At 41.3% G+C, this 23609-nt stretch overlaps 1 protein-coding gene across 1 annotated transcript in view; it reads right to left on the reverse strand.

Annotated features, from left to right (window-relative positions):
• grik3 (glutamate ionotropic receptor kainate type subunit 3) overlaps positions 1–23049 on the reverse strand; it is an 89041-nt gene extending 65992 nt beyond the window's left edge. The window contains exon 1 of the mRNA XM_047599216.1: positions 21137–23049. Within this exon, the coding sequence (XP_047455172.1) occupies positions 21137–21251 (115 nt within the window). The 5' untranslated portion in view covers positions 21252–23049. The remainder of the gene's footprint in view (positions 1–21136) is intronic.
• Positions 23050–23609: the final 560 nt, after the last annotated feature.

Consider the following 23609-nt stretch of genomic DNA (forward strand, 5'->3'; position numbering starts at 1 on the left):
CCACAGATGCACAGATGGCTCCATTGTTGTCGAGTGCCCTCCTGCAGCCTCTCAGCACTTTTTTTTTTCTTTTTTGTGGCCCTGTGTGTGATATCGTCACAAGGTAAATTTTATTTGACGCAAAACGTGTCTGACCTGTGTGCCAGGTAGGTAATGGGGGTCATAAGTGAGCAGGTTGCCACGGAGATAATAAAATACCCCGAGGAGCTTGGGGGTGTGCGATGTCAGTGGAATCATGCTCATTCATTCCCAGACAATGATTTTTTTCCTCCCCAAAAGCAAAGATGGAGTGAGTTCCATCCACACCGCTTCATTAGTGTTTATATACTGATGTGCATTAGACCTGGACATTTCAGCAGTTTAGAAGTAGGCAGTGGGAATCGTCATTAATGCATTTTTTTTCTTCTTCTTTTTTGTAAATAACTGCAAGCACAGCATAAGAGCTGTATTTACTTGCTGTTTGCTCTCCCATCCTCCAGTAGGTGACGGAACTGAATCCAATGCTGATGAAAGTTTCTGTTTCTGTTGGAGAAAGTCAAGGGCTTCCCACAGATTGTGAGTGGTTGGAGGTTGCAAGGGGCCACAGCCTCCATCTTTGGCTGATGTGAGGCCTTCATATGTGATTTATATCCAATTATTGTGACTATTATTGCATCCGTGTTTGTTTCTCTCTTTTTTTTGCACCATATAAAATTCTACATGTCAGCTTCTAAGTACACACTGCACATGTTTTCTTAAATGGTATTATACCATATGCATAATTTATAATGAAGGAACAAACTATTTAATCATTTATTTTTAATCAGTGAATTGAAACACCCGAAAGGGAAGTAGCTAGAGTCCCTCTCTCTGACTCTACATTATAACGCAGGGATAAGCAACCGTGTGACAGGGAATGGCCCGGAGTGAGCAGGTTTTCATTTCAACTAAACACTGCACGGGGCGATTCCACTGATTATCATGCCTTCTAGCTGACAAAAGGAACTAATTAGTGTAATCACCTGCTGTACCAAGACACTCGGCTTCCCAACGCTGCTTTAAAATGAAGCAACTTTGTTTCTCCCTGAAACAATGCTAGCTAAGTTGATTACACCGTCTAATGACCTTGATAGTGTGATGAGTGGGCCTGTGTGCATTCATGGCTTTTAGCATACTGCTGGAATCTTAACGCTGCACTTGATGTGATCCCACCTTCACGTATCCTCATTAGGAGGCCTTTGCTGATCATTAGTGCCTTAAGTGCCTTTAATTGATAGTCATCTCTCACAGATGACTTTCCCATCATTTGTTGACTAGCCCCTGCCCTTGTTAGCCTTACAATTGCCCACTCTCCCACCTTTCACCCCTGACAAGATTGCACAGTGATGCATTGAAATGTCACTTATCGTTTGTTGGAAATCGAAGCATCTCCTCTAGCTCTATGCTGCGTGCTAGCGCTGGCGGATCGAGCAGGTCATTTGTTTTACTATTACGGATTCATTTCCCCCATAATGCGGCATACGATCAGCCTGCAACGGTGCGTATCATTTTGAAGGTGAGTGAAATTAAATGATATTTTGGGTTTCAGGCCTGTGAACAGAGCACCGTGACGCAGGCAACAGATGACACTAGTTGACTGCGACAGCCCTCGTCACTTTTTCTTTAACTTTGTCCTCCCTCGTGTACTGCATTGTCGTGGTTCCCTTTCATTTTCCTATCAGTCCTTGTCTAGCTGTCTTGTATTATATTGGTTTTATACATCAGTGACAGGACCTGGACAAGTCATTTGTGCTGCTTTACAAATGACTGCTTATGATTTAATTGTTAAGGTAGGTGGATATGAATCGTGCTACCTTACGAGGACGTGAAACCCAAATACAGCTGGCCTCTCCGGTAGTACCACTCAATATAAATGATTTGTTTTGATTGATGCAAAGGGGATCTCCAACAGCCTCTTGTCTGTCTATAGACTTATATTAGCTCTTACAAAGCACACCTGGCGTAGATCTCCGCTAGACAGTCTCAGAATAGATGCAGTCAAAATAATTCCTTGTTAAAACAGAATTATTTGAGTGAGAGACAAAGTAATGCATTTGCTCTCACTGCATATAGGTTTAACATTTGCCCTTGCCTTTATTTAAGTATGAGGAACTAAGCCGCCTCTCTGTGGAATCAGAGATAGTCTGTTTGTGAATATCTGTGTTTGCTGAGCTGACTATCTATTCCCGATACAATAGATATGAATGCATTTATTAATCACTCATCTTTAATCCTGAAGAAATGTAAAATCTCCCAGAGACATGCCGGCGCTAGCGTTTTATCTGTTCACAGATGAATGCATAGACAGCTAGAGCCAGCTCTTCTTTTTCTACAGCAGCAGGAATTTGGCAGAGTGTCTGACCTCCAGGCATGCTAACAGGCTAACGATACGCTAATGTGTCCCATTACGCCCGATTTGCCAGGAGGGGATTCTTTTTGTTGAGCATCATGCTGCTGGTGAATTTCAGATGGGCACTGTATAATGATGCGCAGCTTTCTTCTTGGCTCATAAAAGATACAAGGAGTAGTCCTGCTGGGAGTCATTAAGAGGGCCATTTACACTGTGCCTCTCTTATTCACACACTTTTTTTTGTGGTCTTTGAAGGAAGCCACAAGGCTACACAGACATCATGAAAATGAAACGTGAGCCGCCACTCGGGCACAGTGTACTGTAGTTCTTGTGACATTCCCCAGAACACCAGCTCAGACCAGTGCGAATATTACCATGGAACTGTTTTTGATGACAGTGCTTTTCAAAATAATTAAAAAATACAATTAAATCAAATACTCACAAACTAAAAAATCTAATTGTGAGCCAAGGTTTGCGTTCCATGCTTGCATTTGCAGAGCATGAAAGACAAATTAGCATGGTGCAAGCGAGTTGGAGGAAATCACATACTATTTTCTGATTCCTCTCTCTGGCCTCCCTATTACCATTCCATCGACAAATTGAATCCAAGGCTGATTTGAATTGCACCACTGTATAACCTCTTATTTATTCATTGCTTTTCTCTCTCCTACATACTATTAAATCAAATCATTCTTTTTTTTCTCCAGTACAGCAGTCAGTGCAAACTGTGAACACCAGAGAGATCCCGTGCTTCCTACTGTGTGCTTCCCAATGAAAAAGTGAGAGGAAAATCTGCCACATGGTTATTAACTCCATCGTTCTCATCTCTGAGACTGTTTTGTAATTTTCCATCATACTGAGCGATGTTGACCAAAACCCTGACAGCAGCTTTGCCGGCAAAGAAAAAGAAGCGGGTAGGGTAGTTGCAAAACTACCAATAGAGCAATTTAGCCGACATGTTTTTCTTTGTCTGTTCCAGTCATTTAAACACCTGAAACACTTGAACACATTAATGCCAAAAAAAATCATATCAACAACTCAATCAAATGTTCCAATAAAGCAGTCCTACTCATTAACTTGACTGACTGTTCCAATAGATCAAGAGATACTGAAGAGATAGTTATTGCAGAATAAATCTGTATAGTTATCACTCTTGTCTTGTCTAATAAATTACCCTTATAAATGAAAATGCTCTAGCTTTTTTGTAGTTCCTTAAACTAATCACAGCTGTCTTGGTTCAAAAGCGAAGCCCCAGGTGCATTGATGATAGCCCTGCAGAATAGTGCGGGGAGGAACTTGGGGAGTTTGCCTGTGGGGAGACAAGCACTGCCATTAAGACTGCTGAAAAGAAAAAGCCAGAAAATAGCAAGGAGCACAGGGAGTCAAATGTGTGATACGACTTTTACAGGCCCTTGGAGGTGATGACGTAGCTGCTTCATGTCATTGTTAGGCTAAGTTTGTGGCGAATAAACCCTGACTGACTACGGCCACGTCAGAAAATGATGATGCAAGTATTTCAGCTCTTACAATTGTAACAGTACGAGAAAAGCTCAACTGCAACACTCCCCTTAGCGCCATCATTGTAGAAAATAAGTGAATCATAAATAATGAATTAAAAAACAAAAAACAAAAAAACACCAACCTGCAATGAGAAAGAGCAGCACATGATGAAATGGCTTTGATACACAATCAACTGAGCAATTTCTGACAATGTGACAGGATGTGCTCAAGTTAAAATGGGTTATTAACTTTCTCTTCAATAAGGTTTTTTTGATTAGGCCATTCTCTGCTAATTAAATTAATCTAAACTAGAAGCGTCTGAATCTCTATGGCTAGCTAAAACCATGAGTTGTAAAAACTTTTATCTCAGTGGTGTCGGTGAGTGCATTCCAATTTTCTTCCATCACTCGTTGGGTTGAAAAGTATGTCAATAATTTTTTTGAGGACAGTGGGCATTGGCGTAAAGGATATAAACATGGAGCAACTTGAACTAAGCTGCCCAAACACGCTATTGATTAAAATTTAATACCTTATTTCAGGATTCCTTTTGATTCTCTTGAACTGGAGTATTGGTAAGCAGAACTGTGCAGTCCCATGCTGACGGGTAATTACTCCATTACGATGATACATCTAAAATCTGTCCACTGTTTACTCTGTGCTTGCCCTCTCACATTACCCTGTCTGCTACGTTTGACAAGAAAATTATGAAAGAGGCTGGCCAGGCTGCACTGAGATATGTGTGTGCAAGCATGTGTGCGAGACGCTGTCATTAAATAGGGCTGTTTTTTTATGTTTTTGTTTTTTTTTCTTGTTCTTGTTGTTTGTCTCATATTCATTGTTGCATGGTGTGATAGAACATAGCCCAGAGAACAGAAACGTCTTATCTGCACGTGTGGTGGAATAGGAAGAGAGAAGAGAATGGAGACAAGACAGGGTTGTGAAATGGTCATGGTGACGCTGAGCAGAAAGTGTGTTTTGGGCAAGTTTCACTTCACATCAACACACTCTATGATCAGAGCTGATTGTGAACTTGGTAGGAAATTCACAGACATCCTTTTTCAATTAAACACTGTCAGGGAGCATGACAACCATGAGATGATGTGTGAAGGAATGTAATGCAAACTCCTTTGTTAATTAAGAAGAGAGGCGAGAGAGAAGCAATACCACTTACTGTATAGTTGAACAAAGTTTGCACTGAATACATTTGGAGATAAAATTACATCACTCTGGCAGAAACTTAATTGAAGGTCATTTCACATAAGAGAGAGATAATGTTTATATTCTGCAGGATACGTGAGAAAGTACTGGCAGAAATGGGAAAATGTGGAAGGTAGGAATCTGCTCCAGTAAATGTTAAATGGATGCATTACTTATTTTCCTAAAGAATGAAGTTATTTTCATTATGTAAGACATTGAATCTCTGGACAAGTTCATCGCAAAGTGAAAAAAAAAAGCAAAATCTATTGATTCCAACATTTCTCATTACGTTACTAGAGATGTAATTGAAAGGGAAGGCAACGTTACATATGCATGCACTTGCTGTTCAGCATTCAAGTGGCCTGACGCCTAGAGATGAGGTCAACTCAGTGGGTTTGGAAACCAGGAGGTCATGGATGTAGCTTAAAGGAGATCTCATCTCACTCACACTAACTACAAGCTCAGGCAATTAATTGAGATATGCTGTGTATATGATGTGTAAAAAAAAAAAAAAAATAGATGAACAGCATTTCACGTTTTAATGACATGGCTAATGATTTTAAAGCTGCGTTAGAGTAGGAAGTCGTTCAACCAGCCAATTTAAGGGATCCTGTGGAGATGTTGACCACCGGTGGTGCTATAGAGCAAAATGTCATTTTGTCATTTTCATTTTACCAACATGACTTCGGGTGGCAGTAATTCAAATGTTAAATGTCTTTAAGCTGCAAAGTAAGAATGAAACTTCTGGGTTGGTATATCAACATTGGCAGTTGGTTTTGCATTTCAATATGCTAGCAAAAGACAGTGAAGATTAGCATTACTGCCAGAAAATGCGTTCAACATGTTTGTTAGGACTCCAGGATTTTCAGTGAAAACACGACTGTTTACCAGAAAACTCTACAGACTGCCTCTAAGCTGAACTGCAGCAAATGTAGTTTAGACACTAAGCCTTTGAACATATCATTGTTAAGCTTTTATGAATTTTTGCGGTGACTCACCTACACTGTCCCTTATCTGCGTCTTTGGTAGCAGTATACTGTTTCTGCTTTACATTGTGCTTCAGCTCTATCAGTATTTGACCTTAGCTGCTCAGCCACATATAAATGCTCCAGTTAAGTGATCAGAGCATACACCACTGACAGACTGTCAAGATACAGATTTTTCTGAGAGAGAATCTAGAATTATGTCTTTTGAAGCATGCTCACCAGCACCCAGCCACCGCGTGTCAACAAAATGACATGTCGTACTTTGAACTGAGGGGAGTGTACCTGTCTCCAGCAGTGACATGCTACCAGGAAGGCGTACAGCTCTGCAAGATTTTACATATCATTCAGTCCGTAAAGATGGACTAAACTGAGTGGGCTCAGGAGTCATGTTTCAGCCGATATTCCAACAGAAAATGAAGAAGAGCGCATGGCTTTTTGCCATACGACAAATACTGCATGCTGTCGTGATTATGCATCAAATTAATTAAAAAAAGGCAAACACATATAATAATGTGACAGCAAAAGGAATGACAACTTTTACTGTCCTTTTCAATTCCAGTTTTGACTGACTGATACCCATCTACAACAATGTGCATGTGATCTGGTTGATCTGGTCATGATGCAGTTGAGTTTTTGTTGCTGCTTTGGGAAAAGGCTTTTCTGGTTAAACAACAGATAAAATAAGTTTCTGGTGGGTGTTCCCACAGAGTTTTCCTATTTAAACCTCAATTTACCACCTATCAGAACTGAAGAAGCTACTCGGATGAGTGGCGAAATCTCTTCAAGAAATTCTACAACTCCAGTTGCCTTTATTTAATGCCTTTTGGAAGAAACCCTTCCAACAGACCTTTATTTCCTTTTCTTTTCTTTTTTTTTTAATCTTACTACAAATAACACCACAAATAACTGTCAAGCCAATCAGTAGATTTAAAAAAAAAACATTTAATTCATCTTTGGTTCTTGAAAACTGGACACCAATTATTCAGAGACTTTAAGTAAAATGTATCTTATTTGCTTGACAGCTGTTCAGAGAATGAGATCCATTTGTACTTGCAAACACGCTCAAATTCAGCTTTTACCTTCAGCTCACCTATTTCCTTTGTTGTTCAGTTTGCCCTGCAAATTAAATAGAACGCAAAATGTTCAAATGAACTGAGCTGACAAAATTAAACAAAATGTTATTTATTTGATCCCACATATCTGGCTGCCATGAACCACACCAATTACTTAAAATTCTGAAAAAAAATATAACATTCCAGTGAGTTCAGACAAAATGGCAAACTGTCAATTACTGTATCTTAATTATCCTTGTGCTGCACACTCAGATAGATCTAAAGACAAATACCCAAGGAGAGGTGACATAAAAAGGTCACTTTTACCCTGTTTACAGCACTCTTCAGAGACCATTGCCAAAAGTTGATATTTTCTCTAAGGCTTTTGGTGCACGGCAAATACCTTGACTCATTTTTGGAACAAATGTGTAATGTAACAATGAGCTACTCATCTGCTGCAGCCTTCTGCTTCTTATGTAAATGCTTGTGCTGTGAATATGATGGAGGATTTACTTTTCAATACAAGTCTCTCCCAGAACTAGACAGTCTATCACCACGTACAAGGCTGACATTGATTCCTAGAGCTCTGAGCTGTGACACTATAATTTCTATCAAGATTTCTATCGAAGTAACACAGAGGACAAAGTAACCTATTATGTTCCAAGTCTCGTGAATGTGCAGAAGATGAAACCGTTGAAAACACAATGGTTAAATGTGGCAAGGTAGATTGCACAAAGCCGTAAGAGTGGGAAAAAGACAGGGCAGATATGACATATCAAAAATCAAACTTTTACTTTTGGCACATAGACTAGAGGAATGCGAAAGACAGAAAGAAACAAAACACACAGACAAACACATGTAAGTTGACTTGACAACAGTTAAACAATGCCTCTTGGTGAATTAAACATCTGGACATGAATACGCCCATGGCCACAGTCACCACTTTTCCAAGACAAACACTGGCATACACTTAAATGCAATTGCACATGTGTTAAACAGGGAGCAAGTCATTCTGCAAAACATGGAAGTTGTCTTTTACATTTTCCGTTGCCTTGGTTGAGTAACTGGAGGTCGTCCCAGCTATCTGGTGAAGCGAAAAGCCATACAATTATGTGTAGACATAGATACATATTACTGTTTGCTGGAACAGAAAAGGGCAGGGTAGACAGTGACCTTGAAATACCTCAACAGGTCGTCCACAAGGAGGTGGATTTGGTCCATGGTTGCACGACACATGACACATGACTGATGACAGATGAATATATTCAAGAAAAGCTCCAACGCCAACATTGTCATGTTGTGACCGTATAGAGATGCTCCTCAAAATTGAAGCCAACGCAATTAGGGCTCCCTCTGGTGACTGACGGCAGTAAAGGTCATAAGCTCCACCCCCTCCATGATAGTGGATGGGACTAAACTAAAACACTAAAATACACGTAAAATATTTCCCCCCCTAAGACCGAGAGAGTAGGAAAAAATAGATAAATGAAGTACAGTGTATAATCTAATATTTCCTTGTGACTGGTGGAAGCAGAGCAGTGTGCAGCACTGATTAAATGAAAACATGAATGAGTCAGGCAGAAGATGTGTGGGCGGGTCATTGGTAACGCAGCTCTACGTGACTCCACTCTCGGACCATACTGAGCAGACTCTGGGTCCAAAGTCACAAGATGGTGCCGCCCGTATTCTCGGGAAAATTTCATCAGCTTGGCTAATGCCAGGAAGTAGGGACGCGTTGTCCATTTTTATATACAGTCTATGTTTGTAACAGATGGCATCACCAGCAGTTCTTGGTAGACCTGGAAGAGATGGGTGATGCTTCACTGTGGTGGAAGCTGAAAGAGATCTTACCAGCTAAATCAAACAGCTGTTTGTGGAATTCAAGAAGAACTATATAACTTAGAAGATCACACACTTCTGGAGAAGATGAGCATCCCCGGCATCTGCCAGCCACATCCCGAGAATCTGAAATGGACCACCTACAGAGAACTAAAGTCTTATGCTGAGGAAAGCATCATAACAGGGGGCACCAGTGAGTTGTTTGGAAACAGCACTGCCAAGGAAGGAAAGGGTGGTTTGTTGAGCTGAGCAAAGCAAACCATTGGATCTATACTCCGTGCTCTACAGAACCAGAGCTAGTAGGATTATAAAGGATCTTTGCCACTTCAGTAACAGGGTATTTCTAATTCTACATTCAGGCAAATGCTTCTGTATCACAAAAAGCAAAAGCTTCTTTTGGATACGTGTTTATAGTTTTTTTCCTGCATCGATTTTCTATGTATATCTTTGTATATCTCCCTTACATATTTGTTTTTTTTTTCAAACTTTCATTCCATTTCTTTAAGTGCAACCTTCCTTTAGTCTGTGTATGACACACACACAAAAAACTCTGAATCCTTAAGTATATTGCACACAATCTAGGTCCTAACCCATAGCTATCCAGTGCAGGCTCCAAAGACTTGCTTCAAATTAATGTTACAGCTTGATCGCAGTGGAGTGGGCATAAGTCTCAACTTTAAGAAATTCAAGTGTCTCCTGAGGCTAATGCCAGCACATAAAAATAATTAATATAGTCTATGATTTGATGAGTTCCCCACCTCAGGCAGTTCACCCACATAAGCCATATGAATCAATAACTTGGGTCAGAGCCCTCTAAGTTCTCCATTCTGACTGCTTTAACTTTCAATCATGTCTACCAACTTAGTGATTATAAATGCCACGATGGCAATTCTTTTCCAATTGCCTTACTAAAAAAGACATTACACCAGGTCCATTTGCAGCTGCTGGTGTTGGCAGACACCGACAGGAAGCAAGAAGAAGCAGCACTCTTTGACATAAATGTTGTCCCGCTTTTCCGTAGCTGCATCAGTACAATTCAGTATGCATTGTTACAACGCGGCCCTCTTTTTACTGGCATCTGGAACGGACCTTTTCATTTTCAATTTATTATGCGTTGTGACTGACAGATCAGGCATCAGAGGGATGGCATGTCTGGGCCCTACTATAAATTCCACGCACCAAATGTCTCTCCAAGAGCGATACAGTGTTGTCATTTATTAGTAACTCGCATCTTCTGGATGGCTGAATTGTTTATGTCACTTCGCTTTTATGTAAAACATTTTAAGTGTGTACCTTCTGAACAGCAACGGGAACAGTTGAGCGTCACGTAGCGTCACGCTCCCTGACATGAAAATGAGGCAGCATACCGGACACTACAGCAGAAAAAGGGACAATTATGAAACACTGTGCAATCAAGGGGGTCTCTGACAGGCTGAGCTGGGTCTGATGAGCCTGCGTGTCACTCCAGAACGCCAGGGCTCCACAGCTAATCAACCACCAAGGAGGGGCCTGGGGAGGGGGGGGATCACTCAAGCCCTCCATCACCACGCCACGAGGAAGGCAATCACTAACCCATTTCCATGTGCTATTATTCCCACCCCCAACCCCCGACTCTCAAATCAAGGTGCACAGATGACCAGGGAAGCACTGGATGGAAGCAAAGGTGACTGGTGGGTGCAATCAAATGGAAAAAAAAAAAAGAAAAAAGAGGGACGGAAGAAAGGAAAGGGATAGAAAAAAAAAACTTTTGGATCTGCAAGTGGTTTGTTCAAGCCATTTAATATCTTTAAATAATCATAACGGGATTGGAAACACGAGGGGAACGGATTGAATGAGGCCCAATTGCTTTCCAACCAGCAGCTCATAAGATCCCAGTGATTGGGCTTGCAAATTGAAATGCACGTCTTGTAATACAGTGCACTGAGGAGACAGAGAGGTGTACAGGTCAAGACAGGTGAGAAAGGAGGGTTCTCATTTTACCCTGGCAGGGCATTAACACAATGAGCATATGTTAGCAGGGTCACATTTTCTGTCTGGTAAGAAAAGAGGAAGAGCACTGAATGGGAATTAAACAAAAGCTTTTATTTTACCCTCTTAAAAGAACACGACTTCAATGGTTACTTCTTTTCATGAGGACAGGAAGGTGGGGGATAGGAGAAGACAAGGGGAATGTGGGGCTTCTTTTCTATCGCCATGATACATATAATGGGAAACAAAAATGAATTAATAAATGGAAAAGTGTCTGACAGGCCTGCCGCTTGATAGGGCTCCGACTTCTCAAATGCACCACGGCATGTAATTGGAGGAAATATCTCCTCCTGTCCTCTTTTTCAAGTTTGGCAGTGGCTGGAGAGGTTCCCCACGGTAATGGCTTCTACTCAGAAAAGCACACACTCACAGGAATCATCCTGTCATCTCGCTGTGTTCTCCAATGGCAGAATATTGACAAAAATATGTGATCTGTCTTTGCTCAAGCTAGATTATTAGACTGGAAATCCAGATCGCACAACCTGCTGATTGTCCCAGAGCCTCCTAAAGCCGCCCCCCCCCCCCCTTACCTTTTTGTTATATCTCTGATAGGGGAACTGTTGGATTTTTACTACATATTTCCAAAGCAGCATTTCAAGGCCTTGTGCTTGGTGCTGAACAGACTCTCATAACTGTTATTTTGAATGCGAGCTCCAATCAAACTAAAAGAGCGTTGAGTATTTCAGGGGTTATGTTTGGTCTGGGCAGGAAAATGTCAAAACATTGTGAAAAGTAATCCTTACAGTTTTCTAAAGCTCAGAAAAGAAATTACTTTTAAAAGTAAAAGTCCCCCAAAAGATTATATTTACTATCACATAGCACAAGGAAGAGACATAATGGGGGGAAATGGAACATTGTATAATATGAACGATCAGCTAATTGACTGATCAACTACTTGTTTCAGCTCTAAATCACTTTTTCAAAAACAAACAACATAAAATTAAAATTAAACGCTTCTGTATGATGGATACTTCTATTTTAATTGCATGAATGATTTCCTCATATCTGCCGCTGTACAACTGTTTGTTTGTTCCTGAGCTAATATTTTCAGAAAAGGTTCTTTTGACAGATTAATTGAGTAGTCATTTTAATATATTCATTAAGAGATTGCTCTTTTCCCCCATGTAGTGCGTATTGTAGTAAGGCTTCTCCATGCCCAACCACATTTGAAGTAATTACCGCTCTGGCAGACAGGCAATCCATAAGTGAACAGTGCAGAGGGAGGCCGAGCAGGACATTAACTGAGCATTAATTCTGTGATGCCAGCATGATGCCAATTATTTTTAATGTGGTCAGTGTTCTGATGGTCATAAATTTCTCCAAGTCACAATGGAAGTAACAAAAGCTCATTTGTGCAACTGGAAAATACACTAAAAAGGTCCTTAGACTAAAATAAGACATTGTTTTCAGGTGGAACTGGACAGGAATTTCATTTTGCATAAAATATAACAGCTCTGTGGTGGTTAAATGTGTCTACATTTACCACCATCCCCCCACTTCCCCATAATTTGTGCCATTTATAATAAACCTTTCAAGACATTTAGAATATTTCCAAACAGTGTTAACACCTAACTTTTTTTGAATAGATTTGTAAGTCTAGACATGTAATTACGGCAAAGAGCTTATTTTTGCTTTGCTCGTTTTTAGGACTGTTTTTCATTTTTGATACGGTGGCCACTTGTGGTTTCACAGACCCAAACACACAAACTGTCACCGCTACAGCTGTGAAACAAAGTGTCGCAAACACTTTAAATGTGTTTTAAAGACACCCGATGATATCAAACGCTAATGCTTTATGGCATTTCTGACTCGCACGGCTGCCAAGAAGGACATGCATTGTTTGCTTTAGCAGTGAAAATAAGCAGCCTAATACAACGCAGATGCCTCATTAAATTTGCATATGATTATCGCGGCATTGCTTCAATTGATCCTTTTCATCAAACCAGATAATACTTGCTGATTGCAGATTATTTTGGCGCAGGGAAATTTCATGGTATTATGTTCAGTCTTGGTGAAAAGCAATTAGGAGCATAGCGAGTGGTTTGCCTGGTGTTATACAGAAATTAGCCAGCTTTCACTGAATTAATTTTCTTTCATTTCTCTGGACAAGTAAAAACATAACTCTGAGGTTAAGTGTTTGAAAAATGGCTAATACTCAGCTTCATTTTCTTGGAAGTGAACACAAGGAGAAAAAGTAAAAGGCAGCTGTGGTTTACATGTTTTAATGTGTGGAAAATGTACTGTATTGGAGGTAAAATTAAAAGAGATGCAATATATCAGAATCTGTTGTTTAAGGCCGTGACACTTCAAGGTTTTCACATTATCAGCACACAATGAATTATTACAGAATTTTAACTAAATTAAAATTGATTGTGGGTGTGGTGGCAATGTAAAAATAAAATAAATAAATAAATAAAACTGAATGCTGAGGTAGGAAGAAAATGCTTGAGACGAGAAACAGAAGCACTTGAGACTGGAAAACGTGATTTAGGGACAATCACAAGCCTAATTCTTCATTAACTCTCTGTGATAGAGAATTGATCTGAACAAAAAAAAACTGCTGCTTAATCACGGGCTATAATCTCCGCTAATCAGTCCAGTTCACCAACTAAGTGGTTACTATGACAGCCATGTGTAAATCTCAAACCTGCGGGGCAGCTAGTTTCTAGTCTTGTCTGGCTTTACATTAAAGGCCTTAATTCATACAAGCATCACTAATAGTTTTACTAAAGTGTACTGCCAGCCTCAAACCGCCCACAGCCTCTTGCTTTTCTTCCCTTCCCTGTCAATGATAATCTCCGTCTTCTTCCATATATCTGAAGGTGGTCGCATGCAGACACGCGGTCTTCAGATGAGTCGCGGGGGAACATTTTGCGGTTAACCGCACTGCTCTCCTGGGGGCAACCTGGACAGTAGATCGGCAGCCGGTAAAACACTCGCCGAGGCGGCAGACAGACCATCCCTGATTGTCTTGCCTGCACACAGCGCGAGTGCTCAGTGGAATCTTCTGGGTATTGGCCGTGTTAACTAAATTGACATTGGCTTCCCACCTCCTGGCTATCCATCAGTGGAAGGATGAGCGCTGGGGTCTAGAGGCAACCCCCGAGTCTTATGCACTTCCTGCAGTAGTCTTTGTTACTGCCAGGATGCAAAGGTGGGGATAAAACGGAGAAAAGAACAAAAGAAGACGTGAGAAAAGGTATCTCCGTCCCCCCCCAGATATTTTTGGTGGTGATAGCCATTCACTTGTAGTGGTTTTGGCCTGAAGAGGTTTGTTTTATCTGTTCCTTCTCTTTCTCTCTGGGGGGAAAATAAAGGGTGAGTCTTGTCTAGCCTGCTCTCTCACAGTTGATTAGTAACTCCTGCTCTACCCCTACGCTCCAGGGATTCTATGCCAGCTCCCCTTACGCATCCCCTTGTCATGCACAGACTCACACTTCCTCTCCCGCTCGCTCTCTCTCCCCTCCCAAAACATGCGCTCATGCACACCCTACAGTCATGGAACAGCAATTTGAGGGAACCACACAACCAAGACCTGACATTTGCAGCGCACCTATAACAATGCAGGCTTGATTAAAAGGACAGAATGAAGCAGTGTCACCCTGCATTCATTGTCCTTAGCCCGAGTTAAATAGGATTTAAACCTGTGCACCGCTGCTGATACCTCCTCTGTCAATTTCTCATTGCTTTAAAGCAGCCAGAAGAAAAGGTCTTGTTATTGCAGTTCAGGTGTGGAACTATATGTAACTGAGGTGTCAGAGGTGACCAAGTTTACACAGAGCGTCTGGGAATAGATAAGAGTGATGCCTGCACGCAGGGAGGGAAAGCTAAGCTCATACAGCCCTGGTGAATGCCTTGGCGTTTGAAAGGCACAGGAATAAAGCTGAGTTTTATCTGGCTTGGGGCAACACACAAAAGGAGCCAGCATTGCAACGTGGCGAGTTTTAAAATTGGGATCAAAAGGTTCAAGCTAATTAACCAGCTAAATAAGAGTCCCCTAGCTTCATTTGTGTAACCATCCTGGTTATTTCTCCCTCCCTATGCCTCTTTTGCTGCAGTATTTTGCATGCCCATTGTGTGTGTGTGTGTGTGTGTGTGTGTGTGTGCGCCCATGTGTGTCTGTGTGTGTGCCTGTGTGTGTGTGCGCGTGGTTTGCCAACATATACAGTGTGTCTGTAAAGACAAATTGCTTCCCATGCTGAAATGTAAAAAATAATCACCAAATTACCTCCAACAAGATCATTCTAATTAACTATGTTATATTGCTAGCATGACCCTGAAAGCAAAATGCCCCGTGATCGAGCTTTCTTTTGGAACTGTTATTCGACTTTTCCAGCAGAGCCCCGAGGAAGGCTGAGATGGGAGAGTCAAATGGAAAGGACAAGGGCACATAATAAAGACAAATGGGTAGAGCATGAAATTTGATTCATTGCCTTGGTACAGAAATATTCACAGGGAAATAGCCAACATTGACATGCCATGAATTTCAAAACACTGTCAAATCCAAAGAGCACACGTCCTGCTATAATGACATGGAGTCCCTGAGGGGCCCGCGGGGGAACTCGGTGAAATTGTGAACCAAGTCAATCAGGTTGTTGTTTTTGATTGACATCCCTGTGCTGAAGTGTGTGAAGATATTTAATGGATTGTTTCACTCAAATTACCAATATATACATATATAAATAAATAATAATGAATTAAGCCATCCCTGACTGGTATCAGATCACATCCTTTTATTTTCTCAAGTTTCACGACCTGTGCCATAGTTAAGACTTTTCTCATAGTCTTTAAATGCAGCTGTGGCTTTGTGGCAACAAAAACCTCACTTAGATGGTGCCACAGTGACTTACAAGCCATCTTTACAGTTCACTCTAAAAATGCTTTTAGTTGCCCGGGTTCTAACCTGTGGAATTCTCCAAGTGACTGATACACTTTCATTGACCTTTTCCTTCCCTTATGCCACTACACTGGCATTTTTTATTTTACATCACAATCTCAAAAGCCCCTGAACTGTCTGGCCCATTGCAATGACAGTGAATGGAATTCATTTTTTGACTTCAAAACACATAGGATAAAGACTGGATGATTTACGTATAACATTTCTGCCTCCGTACCACAGTACAGTGGATTATATCCTGCATAATCCATAGACTTTATGATTATCCCATAACTTCTTTCTTCTGCAATAGTGTATTATTTTTATGACTTTATAGCACTAAGGGGCAAATAAACTGACCCTTTAAATCTCCTATTTTAACCTAAAATAGTCTCCATAATTACATCTAACAAGCAAGTAACACAATGATCGTCTCACTTTTTGACTGAAAAAGATGATATTTATAACGGGAAGGAACTCACCACCTTATTTATTTCAATAGGAAGAAGCATATGCTTGCAGCAGACCTTTCACTACACAGCACACACTTTGTAGTACGATATGAAAACACCATCTGGTGCGTGAGCAGCGGCTAGGCTACGCTAGCTGGGGCTGGATAGGGCCCTGCTGTGTCACAGGATTATCTTACTCGTTGGTAGATCCGCTCTATTAGCCCCTAGTGGCTTGGATTATTGGATGATCATTACTATGAGTGACTGAACATAGAGCTAAGGACCTGCATTTCAATACTCCGTTCAGTCTTGTTAATTTTAGCGATCGGACGCGTTACAAGCACACTTGAAAGCCATATGCATTTACTGCACCTTGTCACTGGCATTACATGTGCTGTTTATTTAATATACTCTGATTCAGACTGTTTGAGGGTTTTTTGTCTTCATGTTGCCCGAACATATAGACAGACGATGTCTGGAGCACATATTTGTTTGTGGAAGCAGAAACGCTCCTTCCTCGCGCGTCTGAAGAGCCACACAGATGAGTAGAGAAGACGGCACATTCGGAGGCGCGTCCTCCGCTCAACAAAACGAACATCTGCCGTTTCTCATCAGCGAGATTGAAGTTAATGATGAGTCACGAGTGTGCTGACAGAGAGAATGGAACTGGATTGTGTACAAGAGGTCCACTGAGACCAGACATATGTTTTGGAAAATGTTGTGGAAGGAATATGGGTTTATATAATGTGTGTCTGTGTGTGTGTGTCCGTGTGTGTGAGCTGAAATATAGCGGCCCCGGTGCGGAAGTGGCACAAAATGGGTCCCGGCTATTTCTTTTGCGCTTCGTTTATCCATTCATGTTTATACAAGTGGCTGAGGGGGAATGTGTTAGTGCAGGTAAAACAACTGTTGTGTTCATCCTATTTCAATCTCTGCTTTTGCTAACAGATAATGGAATTGTGCTTCAAAGAAGGTTATTTCTCTGTCCAATTCTTCTGTGACCTCTACAAGCCTTTGTTCATATTTACCACAACAACTCCCCGGCCCCAAGCCTCCACCAGCAGGCTTCTCCCAGCTTCCTCTCCCTATCTAGGGAGAGATTAAATTTAGATGAGAATGAAATATTCATTTCAACTCCGCAACTGATGGCCATCTTAATTTGATACAACTTCTGATTGCATGTTTCCTTATTGTTCTTTTTCCATCACAGAACTTTCTTTTTTTTTTATGATCTCCTTTTCCACCCAGCTGTACTCCTCTGGGTAATTCTCAGTACAAGGACCCTTTTGGATTTGACTTTGTTAAAAGTAGAATTGCAAAGTACCATTACAGCTTTGTGCGGTCTCTTGAAATGTGTCTGAGTCATTTCAGATGAGACATTTGCGCAAGCCCCAGCGAGAAGGATCTCAGGGAGCGTGAGAGTGGAGGGTGCACCCTCTCTAGCTCGCTAGAAGAGTTAATCACACGAAAACTTCTCAGTCACTCTCTGCTGCTGGTGCAGGGATAACAACAAGCAACTGAAGTGGCACTGCGTTTGGAGCCTTGAACGAAAAGTGACCACGAGCTTCTGAGTGGTCACACTGCATACAGCCCCAAGTGTCATTTGTCAGCTCGCGCTCAAACACTGCGGCCGTTACACACACAATAATTAAACTGCCTAAAGCACATTTTATAAAGCTCGATGAAATATTCATATGACCAGGTGTTGCAGAAGCAGAGAGAGGAGGTAAGGAAATGAAACCAACATGAAATCATGTGGGAGATTGATTAAGTGGCACTGATTAAGTGCTTTAAGTATTAGGTAGATAAAGTAATTGATTATTCAATAAATCCCTGTCAGGCAGTGAATAACCTCACTGAGAGAAAATTAATAAATAAATTAGTTTCATTAATCTACAGATGAAAGAGACAATATATAATAATCTGTCATTAATGTGTGCTTCAACGGTACAAATATTACGCCATGAATAGATTTTCATCCGAACAATTTTCCAAAGTGGGCAATCCCTATCTGGAGACATGGCTGTGTGTGTCGGGCATTAATAAATTGCAGACAGAATGGCTCTCCTTGGCGTTCCAGGATAAAGCAGAAAACCTACACAGTTTGAATTAAATTACCCATGCACAACTCAAGGCGTGTCTGTTTTCCATGTTGGCATATATATATATATATAAATAAAAAAAATTATCTACAGAATCCACGGACACATCGCATCTTTACAGAGAAAAGAAAAAACGGCATCCGCATCACTGAGCACTTCGCTCTTTATTTTAAAAACACTGCATTTTCAACGGAAATCGCTCCCAGATGAGAGGAGAGGATGCAAAACATGTCGGGAAAAAGGAAAAGGGAAAAAGTATTATGAAAGGAAGCCGAGGGAGACTAAAGAGAAGCACAGCATGTAAGAGGACAAATACAGGAGGAGTAGTCTTTTATTCCCTCCAACAAATAGAAGCTGCTGAATGAGACGGAGCGACCATCTGGCCTCAACTTAGAGCACTGCACTGTAAAAGCACTAAAATCAATGGCAACAACTCTACCTTGGATGCCCACCATTACCCACATGGTGTACTTGGAGAACTGCAGGCCACCTAACCAAGAGCAGACAGAGCGCAGTGACAGAGAGCGACGACGAGCTTGAATACCAACCGCCCACCTCCACGAATTTCACTGGTTCGCTTGTGCTGGTAACCAGTCTGGAGGAGCAACATTAGCCACCGTGCTCTGACTATAAGAGAGCCCTCTGTTGGCTTTTAGCAGGGCGGCTGTGACACATAGCAGCGCGCAGGCATGCACACCAAATTGCACAGAAAAGGCAAAAAGAAAAAAAAAGGGTCTACTACACGCCCACTATAAGAAGCGTTCATCCTTGTATGATTCCGTAGATTTTTTGGAACGCGTAGACAATATGTTTACAATAATGCACACACGTTGCATTTTTTTTTAATACACTCTATCCACTATCATGGATGAAACTGTATTGTGTTAATGCAGTTTTAAAGAACATTATGGTATATTTTGTTTTTTGTTTTGTTTTTTGCACATGCCATTTTTTTGTTTTGTTTTAGTTGAGGTACTAATAAATCAAACGGCCGTTGTACACGAGCACTCCGAAGATCACACAGATACAGGCCTTCTGAATTGTTTTTTTGTTTTTTTTCTTTTTTTCTTTTGAGGTGAATTCAGTGACCTTCTCTTGCACATCCCTCTCCTCAGCTTGTCAAAATACAATGTCGAGAACACACACACGCGCACAAAAAAAGCCAAAGTGATCCTGCACCACCAGCAATGATAGATTCTATAAAAAGCAATAGTGCGACTGTAGCACGTTTCAGGGTAAATTTGTCTCAGCACTTTGACATTTCCAGAAACAAAGCCTGTCAAGACTATTTCAGGTCTTTATTTGGACTGCTGCAACAGTAAAAAAAAATATATATATATAATAATAACAATAATAAAGGGGGGAAATGGCCCTTTGACCATGCAATGTCAGTTCAGATCAGAGCTTTAGGATTTATGTAGTTTCTGAGACATCACTTAAGTCCATACACAGCTATGTTAGAAGTCAATCTCTGGTACATGCTGGGCCATCCTGGATTTCTCACATTATACACACACGCACACACACACACACACTAATAAAATATGTGTATTAAATATATAAAAGGGCAACAGCTTTCAGCCAAGGTTAAAATGCTATAAAATGCAGCAAGACTTCATCTTGTTCCATGTGTAATAACTTTGATTTAAATTATTGCAGTTTTTCAGGGACCACCCACAGACCTTGCCAGGGATTATGAAATACAGAGTGGGATGTTGATGATTTGTAGATATGTCATACAAACAGACAATTGGTTTAAAAAGGTCATTTACCGCCGCTTGAGTACAAGATGTGGGATATGCAATTTTGCATTCATCCACTTTAACCCATTATTTATACCAGGAAGACAAAGAGCCCCGTGTCATTACGATGCTCTCACTCACTGCCTGCTACTCGGGCTGTTGTAGTGCTATGTTAATGTGGGCCAATGCCATTTTGAGTAATTGTCCTGCATGGCACTCCGCCAAATGTCAAAAGCGATTTGCCTTGTGACAAAAAACGTATTGATCTTCATTCCGTCCCTATCTCTTGGCCGCGCAAAATGTTTCAACGCATCGCCAGCTTCGGAATGACAATTCTCACATTATTCCTCAGTGAGTGATTAGAAGGAGACAGCGCCAGCACAAACCTGACTTCTTCTTTCTGTGTCTGTCACATTATTTATTAGAAGGAGTAATCGATACCCACGGGCACCGAAAAACTTGTTTGTCTTCTGCGTTTTGTCTGATAATTTGTTTAAAACTTTCTAACCGAGATGGGTTTCCTGATTTTAAACTGGTTTCTTTAATTAAACACACTGTCCTATGAAAACTTACTTCCAGAAGGCATGGCAGTGAGCCTGAATTTAGCCGGTGACTCAACATGCTGGCTGTGAAAAATGGAACCGACAAAGCAGAGTGCATAGAGGTCACACTAACCCACAATATTTCATAGCATGGTCTCTGAGCGGAGACGGCATCCTAAATTTTATAGGCAATTGTGTGTAAAAATGCACTCTTCTCCCGTTGCTTACTGGTTGCCCTCATTTAAGTAAAATAAGAAATAAAAAAAAAAATCACAAAAAATCACACCCGACCCGACTGAGGCGAACGTTAAATGAAAGGGACTGCTCATTTACTACAAAAACTACCTGGTGCCGCCGTGAAAACGCGGGTGCAGAAATGCGCTCAGTAGACTGCAACTTTCAAGGCTATAATAAAACGTTTGTACGTGTGGATGTAAATTTGGGCATCTTACCTATTCGAATGACATGAGGCATCCCATAAGAGTAGTGAATCCAAAAGAGACATGCAATCAGCGATGTCCAGTATTCCCAAATCGCACTCCGGGGAGACAGCCAAGTATTTCGCATGGTTCTAAAGTCGCGGGATCCACTTTTTTTAAAATTCCAAAGACAAATTGCTCCTCAAAACTGAATTCGACGGAACATGTATGGATTTTGGTGTCTGCGACAAATCTGCGCTCATTGTACTTGGTGCAACATTCTCCCAGGCTTTCTGTTGTTGTTGTTTTTTTGTCAGTTTGTCACAAGTCTGAGAGCGACTCGATCTGGATGAAGCGTTTAGTCCCTCGCGGAGGATCAGCGAAACACCTGCGAACGCAGGCTGCTACAATTAGCCTGCAGGAGTCTCTGTATCCCCTCCTACCGACGATACTATCTGTCTACAAGCAAGTTCCACGGCAACAGCCGAGCCGGGCTCCTGCACCGCTGTGGAAGAGGAGAACTGCGCCTGCGGAACTTTGGATCGCCTCGAATGATTCTGTCGTCCGAATGGCAAGCGGAGAAAAACGTTGCACGATGAGTGCATTTAAATGTTGAATTTCAACACACTTCGGAGATTCAGAGTGCTTGTTGGAGTTAAATGACTCCAGTCCTTCATTCCACTAAAGATTTCAGTTCAGAACACAAAGAGGGGGACCCGCTCCACGACGCTCCTATCCAGTTACGCACAGTGATTGCACGAGGCTGATCATCGAAGCACGTCCAGATCTGCTCAAAGGGATCTCTGTTACACAGTGTTCATTTTACAAATCCCCCAGTTTGTGCTGGATGGAAAGGTAGTGCAGAAAGCTGTGCATCTGCGTGCGTCTGACGACCCTCCTTCCACGGTGCCACTAGAGGCACGCGTCGTTACGCATAGTTGTCAACTGTGTCCAAGAAGTGTTTTATGGAGGTGACAGGGTTCCTAACAGTCACCTGTTTCTTTGCATTTACAAATGTTGGACACACTATTACTACGCTATGCATTAATTCTATCACATTTTTTTTTCTCGTGAGATTTAGGGTTTCTCTCAATCTCTCTCGGATTGTTTCAGATTCCGTCTTTTTCTGGCATCGAGACAGGATTTTCAATTCATTTATTTGCCTCGTGTGAAAACAAGGAAACCCCCGAACTACCTACAGTGCTGTGAATTGGATAAATTATTTGAACGAGGGAAATAAGTGTCAGCTGAGTGTTGTGCCATTGACAAATCATGCTTCTTATCGCAGTTACTTGAAATATTCTGTCTGCATCGATGAGTAATTCCCCGTAACTGTTTGTGCCTTTCTGACTTTGCATTTTTCATTCCTTACCAGACAAACTGCAGGTTACATATGCACATAATGCACATAAAGAGAGAGGGAGATGCTCACGTCTCTCTCACAGCTGCGGAGAACGAGGCAAAAGGCTGGGTTGGATATGCAGAACTGTGGCTTTGGTACAGATCTCAGCAAGTGTATTGTGTATTATATGCTCAAATATATAAGTGAAACTTCCAGCACCATAAAAAGACTGAAATCGTGTATATGAATAGATTAATTGGAATCATGTAATAATATTAAAATCACAAAAAATAACATTTTGGATCCTAAATTTGAATTAACTAATGGCACAAATTGCATTTTTTACATTAATGATTTGCAGTTATTAAACATATTCTGAAAAACGCTCTGCTACATTTTTTGTGCTTAATACCATGCAGTTGATGAGATAGTGCTGCGGCTCATTGGTTTTATTTTTCTGAGGAATAAACTGTGCATCAGGGGGCATGCAAGCAAAGAACAAGCCAGACTGACTGCCACTGCATATTCATGTCTCCCAGAGCAGATTTATCGCTTCTTGGCACAATGTAAGGACTATCAACGTGAGTTATGTGGCCTGGCTCTCGCATTATCGAGATTCATTGACTTGCTGCTCTTTCAAATACAAAATGTACACAGCTCTAGCAAACAAGACATTCTGGGTCTGTGGGTGCCCTCTATGGAGAGATGGCGGTCTGTGCTCTCAATCACCTAGGCTGATAAGTGGAGGGAGTCGGACCCAGGAGCAGGAGAAAAATCCCACTGTGACGGCGAGGAAACGTCACAATTTACTGTTTCAGTCAATACCCAACATTTAATAAGTTGTCGACGCAAATTGGATTTGAACTGTTTCTGTTATTAACAGCAGCTGACATTAAGTCTTCACAGAGCCATCAGTTTTGTCTGCCCGTCATTCTAAGAAGTGCCATATGTTATAATGTCTCAGCCATTATGAGAAATACAGTTGGCAGTGTTGGTGTAAAGAGAGCGAAGCCAAGAGGATTATTAGAAAAGACCAGAGCAGTTCTGGTGTCTAACACATCCACGCTGTTCATGTTGTGTTGTACAGAAGGTTTGAATTCAGTGGTCGGAGAAGCAGTCACATGCTTTATTTAAACAAATATGCTATATTATTTGGAAAAGCTT

Source organism: Mugil cephalus, chromosome 11, assembly GCF_022458985.1.
Source record: "Mugil cephalus isolate CIBA_MC_2020 chromosome 11, CIBA_Mcephalus_1.1, whole genome shotgun sequence".
Taxonomy (NCBI): Eukaryota; Metazoa; Chordata; class Actinopteri; order Mugiliformes; family Mugilidae; genus Mugil; species Mugil cephalus.